Consider the following 15,066-nt stretch of genomic DNA (forward strand, 5'->3'; position numbering starts at 1 on the left):
ATTGTGATGAATAGATTGATAAATTGACAACTTATTAGTTTTGTTGCATCTAAAATTTAAGTCTGTTGACTATTAGCTAGCTTAATTGTAGCCAAGCTTGCTTGGGTCTCTATTATCTTACTCTCTAGGCCTCTAATTTTAGATATTGCGGCCTTGACCAGCATAATGCCTAAGTTAGAGAGTTGACTGTGGCCCTAACCGGCATAATCAATACGCCGAAATGATAATTGGTTTAGTAGTCTTGACCGGTACTAGATACAGGACTTAACACATATAGGAAATATATGCATTTGTGAAGTTGGCATCGATGTTTGCAAGATAGTTAGTGTGGATCACCTGACACTCCCATGTTCCCCCATTAATTTGAAATTCAAATTTAATTTTCTAGTTCGTTAATTAGTTGTTTAGTTTACTTTTCGGTTGCGTTTAATTTCGTTGATTCCCAATTCAAAACTCCAAACACATTTCGACTCATTTGTGCATATCCATCACTTGGCTCTTAGTTTTGATTAGGCTTTGGTTAAAACCAAAGCCGAGCGTTGCTAAGGCTTGGTGCCTTAGAGTAACTTTTTTTTTTTCTTTTTTCTTTGGTTTGCTTAGTGACTCTAATTCCGACTACCCAAGGATTGTGGGTTAGCCACTGATCCCTGTGGTATGATAATCTTGGGCAAACTACGTACTTCCCTATCTTGACTACGATACGTACGCTTGCATAAAATATGTATCAAGTCAACTAGTCCACTGTGTTTCTTCAAGAAGGCTTTCTTGGACTCTGTCTTCACATTTGGTGTCTTATTCTTGGCACCCCAGTTTACTTTAAGCAGCTAGAGCAGCTAGCATAATAACTAAGCCCATGACAACCACATCCAAGTTGGATTTACTCACAACCACAACCAAAACCAAACTCAACCTCAGCTTCTTCTGCGATGGATCAACTACCCCATCCCTCTGCTATCGTAGACCATTCAGTACCACTGTTGGTGCAACAAGTGTTTCAATAGCTCTAATAGTCACTTGATGTTGAGGTTTAGGAAACGCCACAAAGAAGCCACCAAATGTTGCAGTTGATAACACAACAAATGAGATACTAACTTTGAAGACTAAAGTTGATCCCGAATTGGGCAAGGTGGAAGGCGAAACCCTAGTCAGTGCTTGATCCACATTGCACTGCACAAAATGGGATGAAACATGGGCTTTTTGCAGTAGAGAAAGGCCAACAAAGGAAACCCATATGAGTGATGAGACCACAATCTTGCAATGACTAGACAGATTTTCCAAAAAGAATTCAAGATCCATATCAATATCTTCGTCCATAGTGACGCTTTGTCGGAAAAAACAAAAGGCTTCATCAAGTCCACCTCCACTAGAATATGAATTCTTCCCTCCTCCCCCTAAACTCCGCTGCATCCTTGACGAGCTTCTAACCAGTCTGATGCAGGGGTTAGTTTGAAAGGCTACAGTAAATTCACAAACGTTCACCCAAAGTCCCAAACTATTCAACAGAACCGATGTTATGGAATAAACACCATCATACGACCAGAGCCAACCCTGAGATTTTTGGGGCTCTAGGCGAAGAAAAAAAATTGGGGCTCCCTACCAATATAAACCCATTTTCAATTGAAATATTGCCATACAAATGATACAATACCATTATCATAATATTAAACTCAATTTCAATTGACAGTCAGCAAATCAAAACAATTTTCTTTAATCTCAACTATAAAATTGGAGTCAGTCAACTAGTCCAGTTGGTTGTTTGCTTAATTCATTATTTTGCAGTCTCAGACTACTAAGACTAGCACAAACAAATACCTCGAGATTAAAAGGAGAACGAGAGACTTAATTACCTCTCCCACCCAAACACAAACTTAACATAAAATTATCATCACCCAAATACAAAATTGAAGAACTCGTACCCTTCTACCCAATTGAAAAAGAACTCGTCTCCTGCTACAGATAATCAGATAAAACAAGACTTCAATAATGGATCAAGAACTCACAACATGCTTCTGTTTCTATCCTACTGAAGAAGAACTCGTCTCCTTCTACCTCCTCAACAGGAGAAAGAGCCGAAGATGCATGGTATTGGAGCAAGATAGACTTAATTATCTGGACAAGTTTCATTTGAGAAGTGAGAATGAGAGAGATTCAGCAGTAGAGAAGAACAAAAGTCACGTATAGAGCTACAAGCGTACAACGATGAAACAATAAAATACATTCCAGATTTATATATATATATATATATATATATATATTAATAGAAGTTATATTTTTTTGGGGCCCTTGAAACTGGGGGCCCTAGGCTTGTGCCTGTTGGGCCTATGCCCAAGGCCGGCTCTACATTACTGCATACACGTCAATAGCACTAGAGTATGGTCAAACCCCCCATGGACCATCTCGGATGATCCGACTAGGATAAGAGGCCTCAGAAAGGGTAATCAGGAAACAATTCCCATGTTCTTAAACTATGAACAACCCATTCAATATTCAAGCAAGCATGAACATGTCTTTGAAGGAGCTCTTGTAGTGAGAAGTTTTTCCACCAAATAGCACTGTGAGCGACACATGCCATCTCCCTTTGAATGACAAGGGTTCACCGGTTCTTACTATCAGCTAGAGCCAACGAAGCAGCCAAATGCACTGTCATATCATAAACAGATGCCATGATCACAGTGAGAGATTAGCATTGCTAGAGAAAAAGATTATGCTGCTGAATTAGGGTTTAGAGCCTCTAGTCTCGCAAAAGTGGCTAGTCCGGCTGTCTGTGAATAATTTGATGTAAACTGTAGCCAATTAATAAACCTTAGGATATAAACAATGAAAAATAAAGAATTCTTTTTTATGTAAATTGTGACTACACAAGGCTGTCACAATAAATTTTTATTTAATATATATAAAATACAAATAAAACTTCTAGCATATACCACTCGTTTTGACCGAAAAAGAAAAGAAAAAGAAAAGTATGTGTGATTCTCACATAAAAGTTGGAGTACAATAAGAAATAAAAAAACACGTGAATGTTGCGGGGCCTTTCACCCTCACAAATCACAAATCACAATTCACAATTCACAATTCACAATTCACAATTCACATGAATAAAACGGTCCAAATTCCTATATTCATAATATCTTGAGAGATCATTGAAAGGTATCTAAAATTATTACCTTATGTTGCTTTCCTAGTCCTAGGAGGCCAGCCAAGGACAGTGACCCCCTAGCCTCCCCCTCTGTCTAATAATGCACCTTTATTTTAAGCATCTCACAAACGACAACTAAACAAAGCAAATCCGGGGCATATTTTATTTATACATATTGTAACACCTCACACAAAACTTGTCCCTAGGACAAGTATTTGTTATTAATTTATAGTTTATTAAATTCAAACAGGGAAGACTTGTTTAGTTAGTTTAGACATGTGTTTTTAACTTTTTTTTACATTTATGTATGTACGACATTATAGTTTAATTTTGTTTGATTCAAGGAAATTTTATTAAACTCAATCAATAGAGTACAATGCAGGCCAACACTATCTCTAAAAGAAGATCAACATCCAACGCAACTAAGTTGCTTACCGCATATATTATATCATATAGCCAAGGAGGACAACTGCATTACGGTACATAAATTGGATCATCTTTAATGCCTTTCTTGCTAGACCATGAGCTATTCTATTTGGTTAGCTTTTTTGCACACATGTTTCTAAATTATTATTTCAACCTCCCGCAGCAACAAATAGATTCCGTTAATTAAAAAAGAAACTAAAAAAGAAAGAAAGACTCCCTTCAAGACAACTCACTAAAATATCACCAGCGTAAGATAATTAATTAATAATGCTAAGAGCATTCCCTTCAATTTCCAATTGAGCTATGCCCAGCCGTTTACTACGACACTACAGTTTCATAATATGAATATTTTGATTTTAAATTAATTTTTAAAAACAATATTCATAAATAAAAATCGATTATTCATGAAATTATATCAAACAGATGGACGGTTGATCATAAAAGTGTTAATTTTCAACAAATTTGCCTATTATTCGATATAAATATATGAACTGATAATTTCCCATTTGGAAACTTTGCTTTTGATAAGGTTTTTTTAAAAGTATATTTAAAAAATGGACGGTTCCAATTATACGGTAAAATTTATACAAATAAAAGAAAAATTGGACACAATATTTCCAATTAATTTAGACTCTTGGCCTAGAAATTTCGAATTAAATGTAGATTTAAAAAAATGAATGGTTACAATTATAAAGTAAAATTTATGCAAATAAAAGAAAATTTGCACACAATATCTTGAATTAATATCGACTTGTGCTGCGCAAGTTGTGCAGGAACAGATTCTTTTTTTTTTCCAGGAGGTGACAGGTGAGACCATCAACAGTGTACAATTTGTGTCGTCTAGCTCCAACAAACACTATCGTCTAATACATTCTGAGCCTTTCGGTGCAAAATTTCAGGCCACTTACCCAAAAAAACCAAAAAAAGGCCACTACCCTAAGAAAGAAAAAAAAAAACAACGCAGCAGACCATCCAAACCGACATTTTGCCCCCACTTCCAATCATCATTTGCCACTTAAGTTCAATCATTAAGGTCCACTACCCTTCCCGCTTTTTCTTCCCTTTTCCGTAATTAACCCCCAATCCCAGGGGCAATTCCCCAACTTCACTTCACCTCTCCTCTCTCTCCCACAGTGACTTCATAGCTGACGACACCGCGGCCCAATGAAACCGCAACCTTTCCCACCCTCACATTCTTCTTCTTCTTCTTCTTCTTCTTCTTCAATTCCCAGAGAATAATTCTAGAGAGAGAGACTCTGAGTTTCTAGAGAGAGAAAGGGGGGGGGGCCGCCGTTATGCCGACGCCAGAAGCGGACCCGGAGCGCCACCACCACCACCACCACCACCGAGGGAGGACCACCAGACCGCCGCCGGCTCGGCCTCCGGCCAGGCCTTCGCTCCGTTCATTGCTCCGAGTGGCGTCGGTCGCTTGCGGAATCCAGTTCGGCTGGGCTCTACAGCTCTCTCTGTTGACTCCCTATGTCCAAGAGCTCGGAATCCCTCACGCTTGGGCCAGCGTCATATGGCTATGTGGGCCGTTGTCGGGTCTTATAGTCCAGCCCATGGTCGGACACATGAGCGACCGATGCACCAGTCGATTTGGCCGCCGGAGGCCGTTCATCGTCGCCGGGGCGGTGAGCATCGCCGTGTCCGTTCTGATCATCGGTTACTCCGCCGATATCGGGTGGTTGCTCGGAGACCGCGGCAGCGTGAGGCCCAGAGCCATCGGAGTTTTTGTGTTCGGGTTTTGGATTCTGGACGTGGCCAATAATATGACCCAGGGTCCTTGTAGAGCTCTGCTTGCTGATCTCACTGGTATGCCCACTTTTGCATTTTGTTCTTTAGCTTCATCACCTAAAATCATGACCTTGAATTTTGAGTTATTTTATTTTTCTCATTTTTCTAATTTTAGGCAATGAAGATTTAAATTTTTGCAATTAAATTGTTTGTTTTTTTTTTTTTTTTGAATAATTAAATTGTTTGTTTTTGCTTGTGTTTTACTGTTTTGAAGAAATTTTGTTATTGTTGTAGGTTTTATACTATTTATGGCCTTTAGGTATCTGTTAATATTTTCTGTTTGAATAAGATGCAGCTGAAAATGCATCATGTAATTAAAGTTTCTGTTTTGTCTAATATATACACTATAATTAAAGTTATCTCAATAATAATTGATAAGTATATATTCATCTCTCAATTCTGATTACTGAGCTGTACACAAATAAACAGGTTCTGTGTTAATATATGCCCAAAAATAGGAATTAATTGCTTGAGTAACATCATGGCATGAGGATGCCAGTGAGTAAGATAAATGTAGCTCACCGAGTCTGGGAACGGGTACAAGTGAGCACCTGTAGGTCCACCTTTGTCTATGAGCACCTTATGGGGATAGTCACCACTTTGGTAGTCACTAGTCACTTTACCATGACAGTAGTTGAGGAATTGCTGGTGCATCAGGTGTTGAACTGGTGCGGAGGGATACCGTAACATGAGACTGCCGTGCTTTAATCTTGCATGCATGATAATGTCTTGCTAGTGGTATCAATGAAAGGCTTAATTGTGATAGGGTTATGCTTCTCTTTGGGTTTGATTGTTTGAGTAGCTGGTGTTGTTTTCGCTGGAGACTTTTGTATGTAACGGTTGTCAACCAATGGTAGGTATTTGCCAGTGTGTTCAGTGCTCACAGTAAATTATCCCTTTACGAACAATAACTAATTTTTATATTTTTGTTGCCAATGACTTATTGCTTGACAAAAAAATTCTAATTTTGCAGTTTTGGGTTATTTTAGACATAAGTGAGGGTTATTGTTGTTGAAAATATGCAAATCTATTACAAAATTTGTTTCCATAACAACTGAAATGTCTTTTCTTCTCATGAATCCAAGAGTTATTATGAGTTTGTGAAAAGCATGTTTAATGTGAAGTCAGTTGAAGGAAATAAACAGAGCCACAAATAACACCAATGCAATCCATTATCCATAATAGAGCTGCCAGTCATTTTTCTAAATTTTGTCTTGTTGATACCGTTGGAATTATGCATCACTGTATTCAACTCCAAAAATCTTCCTATTATTGCTAACTAAAATTTCCCTTTTGTGTCCCCAGGGTGGCTATGAGCCTTGATAAATTAGGGGTTCAATACTTGAGATGCCTGTTCATTTAGGATTTATAATAGTGGTTCCAAGGACTGTAAAGATAGGAGTTGGTAGTTAATGCTTGCAATAAGTTACCTTTTCTCCCTCATTGTAGAAGTGTAGAACACACATTATTGATTAAACAGGATGGATTCATGGAGAGAGATTATAGATACTTGGTCTCTTTGTGAATCCCACAGTTATGAGATCTCAACAGGTTATTGAATCAGTAACCTATAAACTTGTATGTTATCTATCAAACACCAAAATGCAACGAAAAGAACAAACTTTAAAAATAAACAACCAATAGCACTTATCTTTTTTCATAATTTCTCTCTTGTTAGGAAAGGACCATCGAAGAACTCGAGTCGCAAATGCTTATTTCTCTCTGTTTATGGCGGTTGGCAATATTCTTGGCTATGCAACTGGAGCATTCAGTTACTGGTTCAAGGTTTTCCCATTTACACTTACCTCCGCGTGCGATGTTAACTGTGCAAATCTCAAGTCTGCGTTCATTATTGACATAGCATTCATTGCACTTACAACATATTTAAGCATATCAGCAGCTCAGGAATTACCTCTGGGTTCAAGCGACAGAAGCACCCCCTTTGCTGAGGAAGGGCCAGGGCAATCCAGCCAAGCTGAAGAAGCTTTCCTCTGGGAGCTGTTTGGGACTTTTAGATATTTCTCAGCATCTATATGGATAATCCTACTTGTAACTGGTTTAAACTGGATTGGGTGGTTTCCATTTCTTCTCTTTGATACTGATTGGATGGGTCGAGAAATTTATGGTGGCAAGCCAAATGAAGGGACAAATTACAGTAATGGGGTTAGAATGGGAGCTCTTGGTTTGATGTTGAACTCGATTATGCTTGGTATAACTTCGGTGCTTATGGAGAAGCTTTGCAGGAAATGGGGGTCTGGTTTTGTGTGGGGGATTTCAAACTTTATCATGGCTCTTTCCTTTCTTGCAATGCTTGTTATTACATTTGTGAACAAGAGTATTGGCCATGATTCACCTCCACCTGGGATTGTGATTGCTTCACTGGTTGTTTTTGCAATTCTTGGAATTCCATTGGCGGTAAGTTCTGTTCTCTCATTGAATTTTCTATTGGGCAGTATTTGATTCAGGCTAAGAGGCATATAGGGTTAATTATATGGGAGAGAAATAAGAAGGATGTAGGAAAATCTTAAAGAGGAGATTATCAATTTGCTTTGCTAGTATAAAATAACTAATGGGAAATAGAATACTTCAAATTAACAGTCCGTAGAGTGCAGACCAGGGTTAAAGCTGCTTACATTGTACCAGACATAAGCAATTTCATATTTTACATTAGTACTGTTGAGACTAGTTAAAATAAGAAGGCATAATGTTCTATTTGTTAGCATTCATAATATGCCTTGGGTATCAAGTTGGGATTTACCTGTAAAAGTGATCTATAGTCCATTCAACGTCATCTGTGGATATTGGAGAAGCCTTTTCACTGCAGAATGACTATTTTTGTCTAAGAACTCAGTTTATGATCTACTTTAAATTTTTGCAGATCACGTACAGTGTCCCATATGCCTTGATTTCTTCACGTATTGAGTCTTTGGGACTTGGCCAAGGTGGGCATTTTTTCAATGGAAGTAATTGGGTTTCAAAGTGTTGATTGGAGTCTTAGTTGTAGGAGTTCTTATGCTGATACTTGGTTGTTGCAGGCTTATCAATGGGTGTACTGAATCTGGCAATTGTAATACCACAGGTATGGCTGCTTTATTTCCATCTAGCAATGAATGTGCATTTGTGTGTTCAGAAAAGATATGATCAGGAAACACATTATAGTTGAATATGTGCACGAAATATCAGTTTAGAGTTATAGGAACTGAAATATGGAGCTAAAGATATTTACATTGGAGGATTATAAGCATTTTCAAAATTTAGAGTTGTAGACCTGGCTGGACTTGCATAACTAGTAAGATTTACTGTTCTTTTTTATTTATTTATTATATTTTTTTTGTTTGTGTGTTTGTGGAAGATCTAGTGCATCTACAAACTATACACAGATCTGTATGTCCTTTTCTTTCTACTCCATTTGCCCCTTGCAGCTTCTTTAAATGCCCAACATATTAAGTCGCATTTGCAAAATACGATTTATATTATGCATTTTGATACATTTTCATTCTGTCGCATACATTATTTTGCAATGTGCTGTTTTTTCCATAAATCACTTAATTATTTCAAAATGATACCTAGCAGATGGTGGGAGAACAATTTATTTGAAAAGTTTAGTTTAAAGTTTAAAGTTTGTAGTCATTTAAATATCATACATCCATGCTCTTAAATCTGTTTTGGTTCACCAAATGCTTTAAATTGGTATCACAAGGTATTCAGAAAGTGGTTGCATGAATATATATGTACATATGAGCCTGTATGATTTTGCATCTCTTACCCTGTTTCCTTCTTCTGTTTGTTCAACAATGAATATATAAGCTCAAGCCTTATAACACAGAATGATACTCCACTTTTATTGTTGAATATGTGCACAAAATATCAGTTTCAAGCTCTGCACCTTTATTTTTTAACGGAAAAAGAGAAAAAAATAAGAAGAAAAAAAACCTTTGTGTCACCATCGTGGTTTGTGCATGAGATATCAGTTTCAAGCTTTGCATCCAAAGATGTGATGGTTTGTGCAAACATTAAGGCCTGAGCTGAAGTGCATTCTTAAAGTAGAATTTATTTTGTGCTATTCAATCAATAACCCATAACCATCTATCCATATTGGGTAATATATTATTAAGCCAGTATACCCGATTGAACTCCCATGCACTTCTTAGAGAATGACAAGTTTTTTGGTTTATGAATCTAATAAGTTACAATTATATCCTTTTCTTATAGACCAATTTTGGTTATGAATATTAGTTTGGTTTTTGGGAACAGGTACTGGTATCCCTGGGAAGTGGACCATGGGATCAGCTATTTGGTGGTGGAAACTCTCCAGCCTTTGCGGTTGCAGCAGGTGCAGCCTTAGCAAGTGGGCTGGTGGCCATCTTGGCTATTCCACGTTCTATTCCTCAGAAGCCTAGATCTTTCACATGAGGTATTTTGTTGTATCTACTTTTTATACGACTTTTCTGTCACACAGAAGATACAAAACCTCAATAGGTAGTGAGAATTTGTAAATATCTTTTGTTACTTGCTAGATATTGATCAATACAGTCATTTACTTGAGGTTTCTTTAGTTCTGGAAAAATTTCGCTTTCCCTTTTTCCGTTTAAGATACTCCAATAAATGAAAGGCCTGGCAGCGATTATGTCAAAGTTGAGCTGAATATCTGTGTGAACTGCTTCCATTCAGCAAATTATGCTTCTCAATTTCTACAATATTTTTAAATAAGGATCGTCACGTGGTGGACGCTTATGAAATCCTTATGTTGGAATCATAATCTCAATTAGGCATCATGTCTCAATTTCACAATGGGTGGTGCTACCGTTTTCAGAAGTGTGATGGAGGTTTTTAGAAGTGTGATGGAACAAGTTAGTCATAAAAGCGATGATTTTTTCAGAAACACTGGCTACGCAACTATGTCGATGTGGATACGCAGATAGACTGATGTAATGGCCATCACTAAGTTCCTGGTTAGACAAGTTATCTACAATTAGTGGAGAATTTCTTCAATGAACATCAATCCCGTTTGCTGGATTGTGGCAAATTGCTACGGAAAATTCGGTAAAGCCTCAGCTGTAGGATTCAGAAATTACTTGAAGAGTAGTTCCCTACCAACCAGGATATGTTTCTGCTTTTTGGGAATTGGGAATTTGTCCTCCTGAAAAGATCATTTTCATTTTAGGCAAAGTTGATTGTGAGTTGGTGGTTTACTTATGAGGTATTGGAATCTCATGCGTTTTGTGCATGAATTTGTAGCATGTATGTGGTGAAATGTGCTTGGTGGCCAACAGTGAATATGTGAAATGTACTGATTGAAACCTTGATGGAGACATCCGTTTTATTCTGTGATTTGCTGTTTTGAAAGTTGGGGTCATTTTTGTGATACCTTTCTATTTATTCTCTTCCATTTCTTTTTGTTTCTTTATTGTAGATTATCGATACTGTTTTCTTTATTGTAGATTATCGATACTGTTAATTCATTTTAATCTTCCTTTCTTGTCTCTATCCAGACCTTTGGAATAAGTTCTTGCGTTCATTGCTCTTATTAGTATCTATGAAACCCTGTGTGCTTTTTGATGCTCTCATGCACTGTTTGCTCGGAGCATCTGAGAAGTATTAAAGAAAAAGAAAAAAATTCTGTATCTTCTGTACCGTTCGTATAGGCATGAATGTTCTAATCACAGATGGAGGGAGAAAAGAAGAACATTCCCTTTCCAGAATAGCATGTTTAGTTTTATTGGCCTTACTTATCTGAATACAAAGTACACAGATGGAACCAGCGAGGCTTTTCCAGCAGAGAGATTATGGCATTTCTGCTAAAGTAAATTGTTCCAAGAGATTAAGCATCAGCCTTTTTCTGGAAAGGTTGGGAAAAGCTTGATGAGAGGGATGGGAGGAATTTGTGAATTTGTTCTTTTTATTTGTAAGGAGGAATATAATCAATCCCTTCTATTAATCTCAAATTCCAACAAGGTCTTGTCATTGAAAATCCTGTTCCCAAAACTTGCGTTGGTACTGCATATCTTATTTCCTTGTGATGATGCCAATGAAAATTCTGGGTGTTACTGTAACCCCACTACCTCCACAACTTGGGTGCAAAATTGATTTCTCTGCTTTGTTGACATGTGATTCTCGAACTTGTCAGTTTTTAATGCTACAAAACTTGTGGAATTTACATTCTGGGTGAGTCCCACTGTCCCATTTTTGATGCCAAATTCGAGCTGGGTTCTTTATTTTGGAAAAACCATCTGTGTAAATTACTATTCGTGCATGAATAAGTGACCCGTGAATGATCAAACTTGCATAAAAATTGGAAATGCGACAGTGGAATATGACAACAAAAACAATAGCCTAAAATCAAATCTCTATGATTGGTTTTGTGTGTGTATATGAAGTTGGGAAACCAATGAGTTTGGTCGACAGACCCTCCTCCCTCTCTCTCATGTACAGAACCTCATCGAGGTCAATAGACATGGAAAATCTGACATGGGTGGATTATGATTTTCAAGGAAAGTAAAAAATCGGGATCACGCTACTCTAAAGTGAGGAGGGTGGGAATTTACTTCAATTTCATAAAATAATTTACACATCACTCTTCTACCATCCTTTTATTTTTGGTCTAAACCACAGTTAACCTTACCGTTAACTCAAGGAAAAAAAATATTAGAGATTTGGTGTGGAGTTGCTGCGTTTGCTCTCTTTCTCTCTGTGCTTCCATGGCAACTCATTCATGGTTGCAGAGAAGAAGAAGAAGGAAAAAAAAAACCGACTTGCATTGCATAGCAGCAACAAATATGCACAGTGAATTGGAAACATAACTTTGGAACTAACTCTTGCATTTGTGTTAATTGAAAAATTCATCAAGAAGCATTACCACGTACATTGGGAAAACCTCAAATTGACCAAGAATGAGTTCGTAATTCCATGACTAATACAAGTTGAGTGCACTTCCTGTTATCTTACGATAGAAATTCCCAATGCTTTCTCAAGTTTCAATCTTGAATGCTAGAATTAAAATGAGAAAATGCATTTTCAATTTGAGAAAATGAGTAGCATTGGGAATTTCTATCAGAAGATAGGAGGAAGTGCACTCAACTTGTATTAATCATGGAATTATGAACTCATTCTTAGTCAATTTGAGGTTTTCTCAATGTACATAGTATTGCCCCTAGATGAATTTTCCAATTAATACAAATGCAAGAGTTAGTTCCAAGGTTATGTTTCCAATTCACTTTGCATATTTGTTGGTATTATGCAATGCAAATCAGTTTTTTTTTTTCGTCTCTGCAACCATGAATGAGTTGTCATCATGGAAGCACAAAGAGAGCAAACGCAGCAACTCCACACCAAATCCCTAATTTTTTTTTTCTAGAGTTAACAGCAAGGTTAACTATGGTTTAGACCAAAAATAAAAAAATGGTGGAAGAGTGATATGTCACTTATCAAAACCTTTAGATTAGACAGAAAATCCAGATTTTATGAAATTGTAGTAAATTCCCACCCTCCTCACTTTAAAGGAGCCGGATCCTAACCGTCCGTTGTATCCGATCAAACTGATAAACTTGAGAGTGGGCGATCAGTTGGTTTGCACATGAGAAGGAGACTCTCGAGCAATAGTAGAACATCTCCCTCATACTAGGAAACAAATTAGGAAGAACTGGTTCTTTGAACCTTGAAGTTTTTCTGTAAATCAGTTGATTGTTTTGTTTGTGAGAATTAAATGGAGGTAGGAGAAATGATTAACTTGCTTCTTCTGCTTTCACTGCTCCACTGCTTGTTTTGGGCTAGGTGATGGCAGGCAGAGAGGCAGAGGCAGAGTCTGAGTCTGTCTCTGCAACTAAAAAACAGAAGCAGCAGGAAAAACAGAAACAGAGAAACAGCCAAAGGTGGCTCTATTTCTCCCACAGTGAGAGACAGTGCAATTTGTGTTGTGAGAAAAGGGTTACAAATTAAATTGTTGCAAGTGAAGCACGTAATTGTAATTGTCTCTCAGTGTTCCCTTTCTCCCATCTGCCTCTCTTCTCCATACACAGCCAACCTACTACTGCATCATATCATCATCATCATCATCGTCTCCATTGAACCCATTACCAGTGGTCCCGTTCAATGACACAACTCTTACCTTCCTCCACATACCCATACGTATGAAGAAGATAAACACCCCTTTCTTTTTCCTTTCAGAAGATCCCCATTAGATTTTGATATATACATGTTCCTCACTGGAAGATGATCCTTACCTGAGACCAAAGCCAAAGCCGTAGTTACTTGATAATTAGCTAGTTAAGGTAGGGTTCACAATCCCGTCAGATTTCCGTAGCTCATGCATTAAGCTTAATTAGGCAAGAGTAGCACTATGATGGGTGATGATTGATCTCCGGGAAAGTTCTTGTGTTCAACTTGCACCCATTTCTTCCTAACTTCAGACCAAAGTGAATTAGCTACGTAGCATTTGGATGCTCCAATGGTAGGAGATTGATAGATGCATCTTTAGCTCCTTTCGAGTCTCGTCTTGTTACGTCCGAAACCAGCAAGCTCATCCATCTGCCTAATTTGGTGCACGAAAAAAGTTTAAGGAACATCCCATCCCCTTCAAAGTTTAGGGCCTACACTAGAGAATGACTACTCGTACTTTTGCTTGTTAATAAATTGATTTTTCGGTGTGGTTAGGATCTTAACAAACAAATCTGATCTCAAATTGCATAACAGATATTGTAATCAATTGTACCTCAGAAGCCACTCCTTTTCGTTCTAGCTTCCATGGAAGCCAGCACATACGAGAGTTGGAACAGTTTCGACACAAGTTTGGTACCTCTCAAATGAACCATAATTTGCTTTCTCATAGTAGGGTTTTAGCTACATGGGGTCTGTAGTAGGAATATGGAACATGCATGGCCGCAAAGGTAAAACACAAAACATGCAAACATGTTTCCTGACCACAACGTTTGTTGGCACTCCTATAGCACTTGTTACACCCATTGTAATACACCAACTTAGGCACTTGTCATTTCTCAAACAAGCACAGCCAAACCCCTAATTTCTTGATCATTTTCTTCCACTTTGCAATTCCAAGATAAACTTGTTTTACTTTTTCTTCATGGATAGGGTTTAACAAGATTATCCTCTTAAGCAAAAAGTTGGTACTTATAATATATTTATTTACCGTATGGTTTATGGCGGTAACAAATCCCACTATTGAGGAAGTGCCAAAATGGGCCACAATGATCATTAGAACAAATACCATTCGGTTTAAGACGGTTAAAAACTAATATCAACATAGCTCTCTGGATTTCAATTCTATGAATCTTTTGCCCTTTCTTTAAGTTCCTCCACCCAAAATAACTTTGAACTTTTTGTACAACGAGATTAAAAAATGAGATGACTAACTAACAAAATATTTTTTGTCGAAAAAAAACAAACCTAATATTTTGGGAAAGTGATTAAGAAAGGCTTGAAATTAAATAAGTGCAAAGCAGGTCCCTCCAACCTCACAATGATCAATTCCTTTCTAAATATTTTTGATACCCTAAATCATCACTTACTCAAAAAGTTTCATCAAAGACATTTTCGTGCATCCTTCATTCACCAAATAGAAAAATGCTTATCTTTTTGGTGTGAATCCTTCATTCTTCATCCTCCAGAGCATTTTTGGAGGACATTTTTCCTATTGAGTGTTCTCTTTCCTATTGAGTGTTCTCTTGGATATATTGACACGTTCCTATTGAGTG

At 37.5% G+C, this 15,066-nt stretch overlaps 1 protein-coding gene across 4 annotated transcripts; it reads left to right on the top strand.

Annotated features, from left to right (window-relative positions):
- The first annotated feature begins 4,712 nt into the window (after positions 1 to 4,712).
- On the top strand, positions 4,713 to 10,738 carry LOC112175818 (sucrose transport protein SUC4). Of its 4 annotated transcripts, none has more exons than XM_024313566.2 (6): positions 4,713 to 5,377; positions 7,038 to 7,774; positions 8,238 to 8,301; positions 8,395 to 8,438; positions 9,614 to 9,773; positions 10,031 to 10,738. In XM_024313566.2, the coding sequence occupies exons 1-5, from the start codon at positions 4,858 to 4,860 to the stop codon at positions 9,770 to 9,772; spliced, it is 1,524 nt and encodes a 507-aa protein (XP_024169334.1). In that variant the 5' UTR covers positions 4,713 to 4,857; the 3' UTR covers position 9,773; positions 10,031 to 10,738. The 4 variants fall into 4 exon arrangements, with proteins under 4 accessions (XP_024169334.1, XP_040366492.1, XP_024169336.1 ...); XM_040510558.1 differs by having other exon boundaries at positions 10,071 to 10,738; XM_024313568.2 differs by having other exon boundaries at positions 10,239 to 10,738.
- The last annotated feature ends 4,328 nt before the right edge of the window (positions 10,739 to 15,066 follow it).

Source organism: Rosa chinensis, chromosome 7, assembly GCF_002994745.2.
Source record: "Rosa chinensis cultivar Old Blush chromosome 7, RchiOBHm-V2, whole genome shotgun sequence".
NCBI classification, from domain to species: Eukaryota; Viridiplantae; Streptophyta; class Magnoliopsida; order Rosales; family Rosaceae; genus Rosa; species Rosa chinensis.

What these genes read in the sequence shown, in the direction of transcription:
- LOC112175818 (XM_024313566.2), top strand. Translation starts at nt 4,858, where the DNA reads ATGCCGACGCCAGAAGCGGACCCGGAGCGCCACCACCACCACCACCAC. An exon ending in TTCTTGGAATTCCATTGGCG is followed by an intron (nt 7,775 to 8,237) that starts GTAAGTTCTGTT and finishes AAATTTTTGCAG; the next exon opens with ATCACGTACAGTGTCCCATA. An exon ending in TGGCAATTGTAATACCACAG is followed by an intron (nt 8,439 to 9,613) that starts GTATGGCTGCTT and finishes TTTTGGGAACAG; the next exon opens with GTACTGGTATCCCTGGGAAG.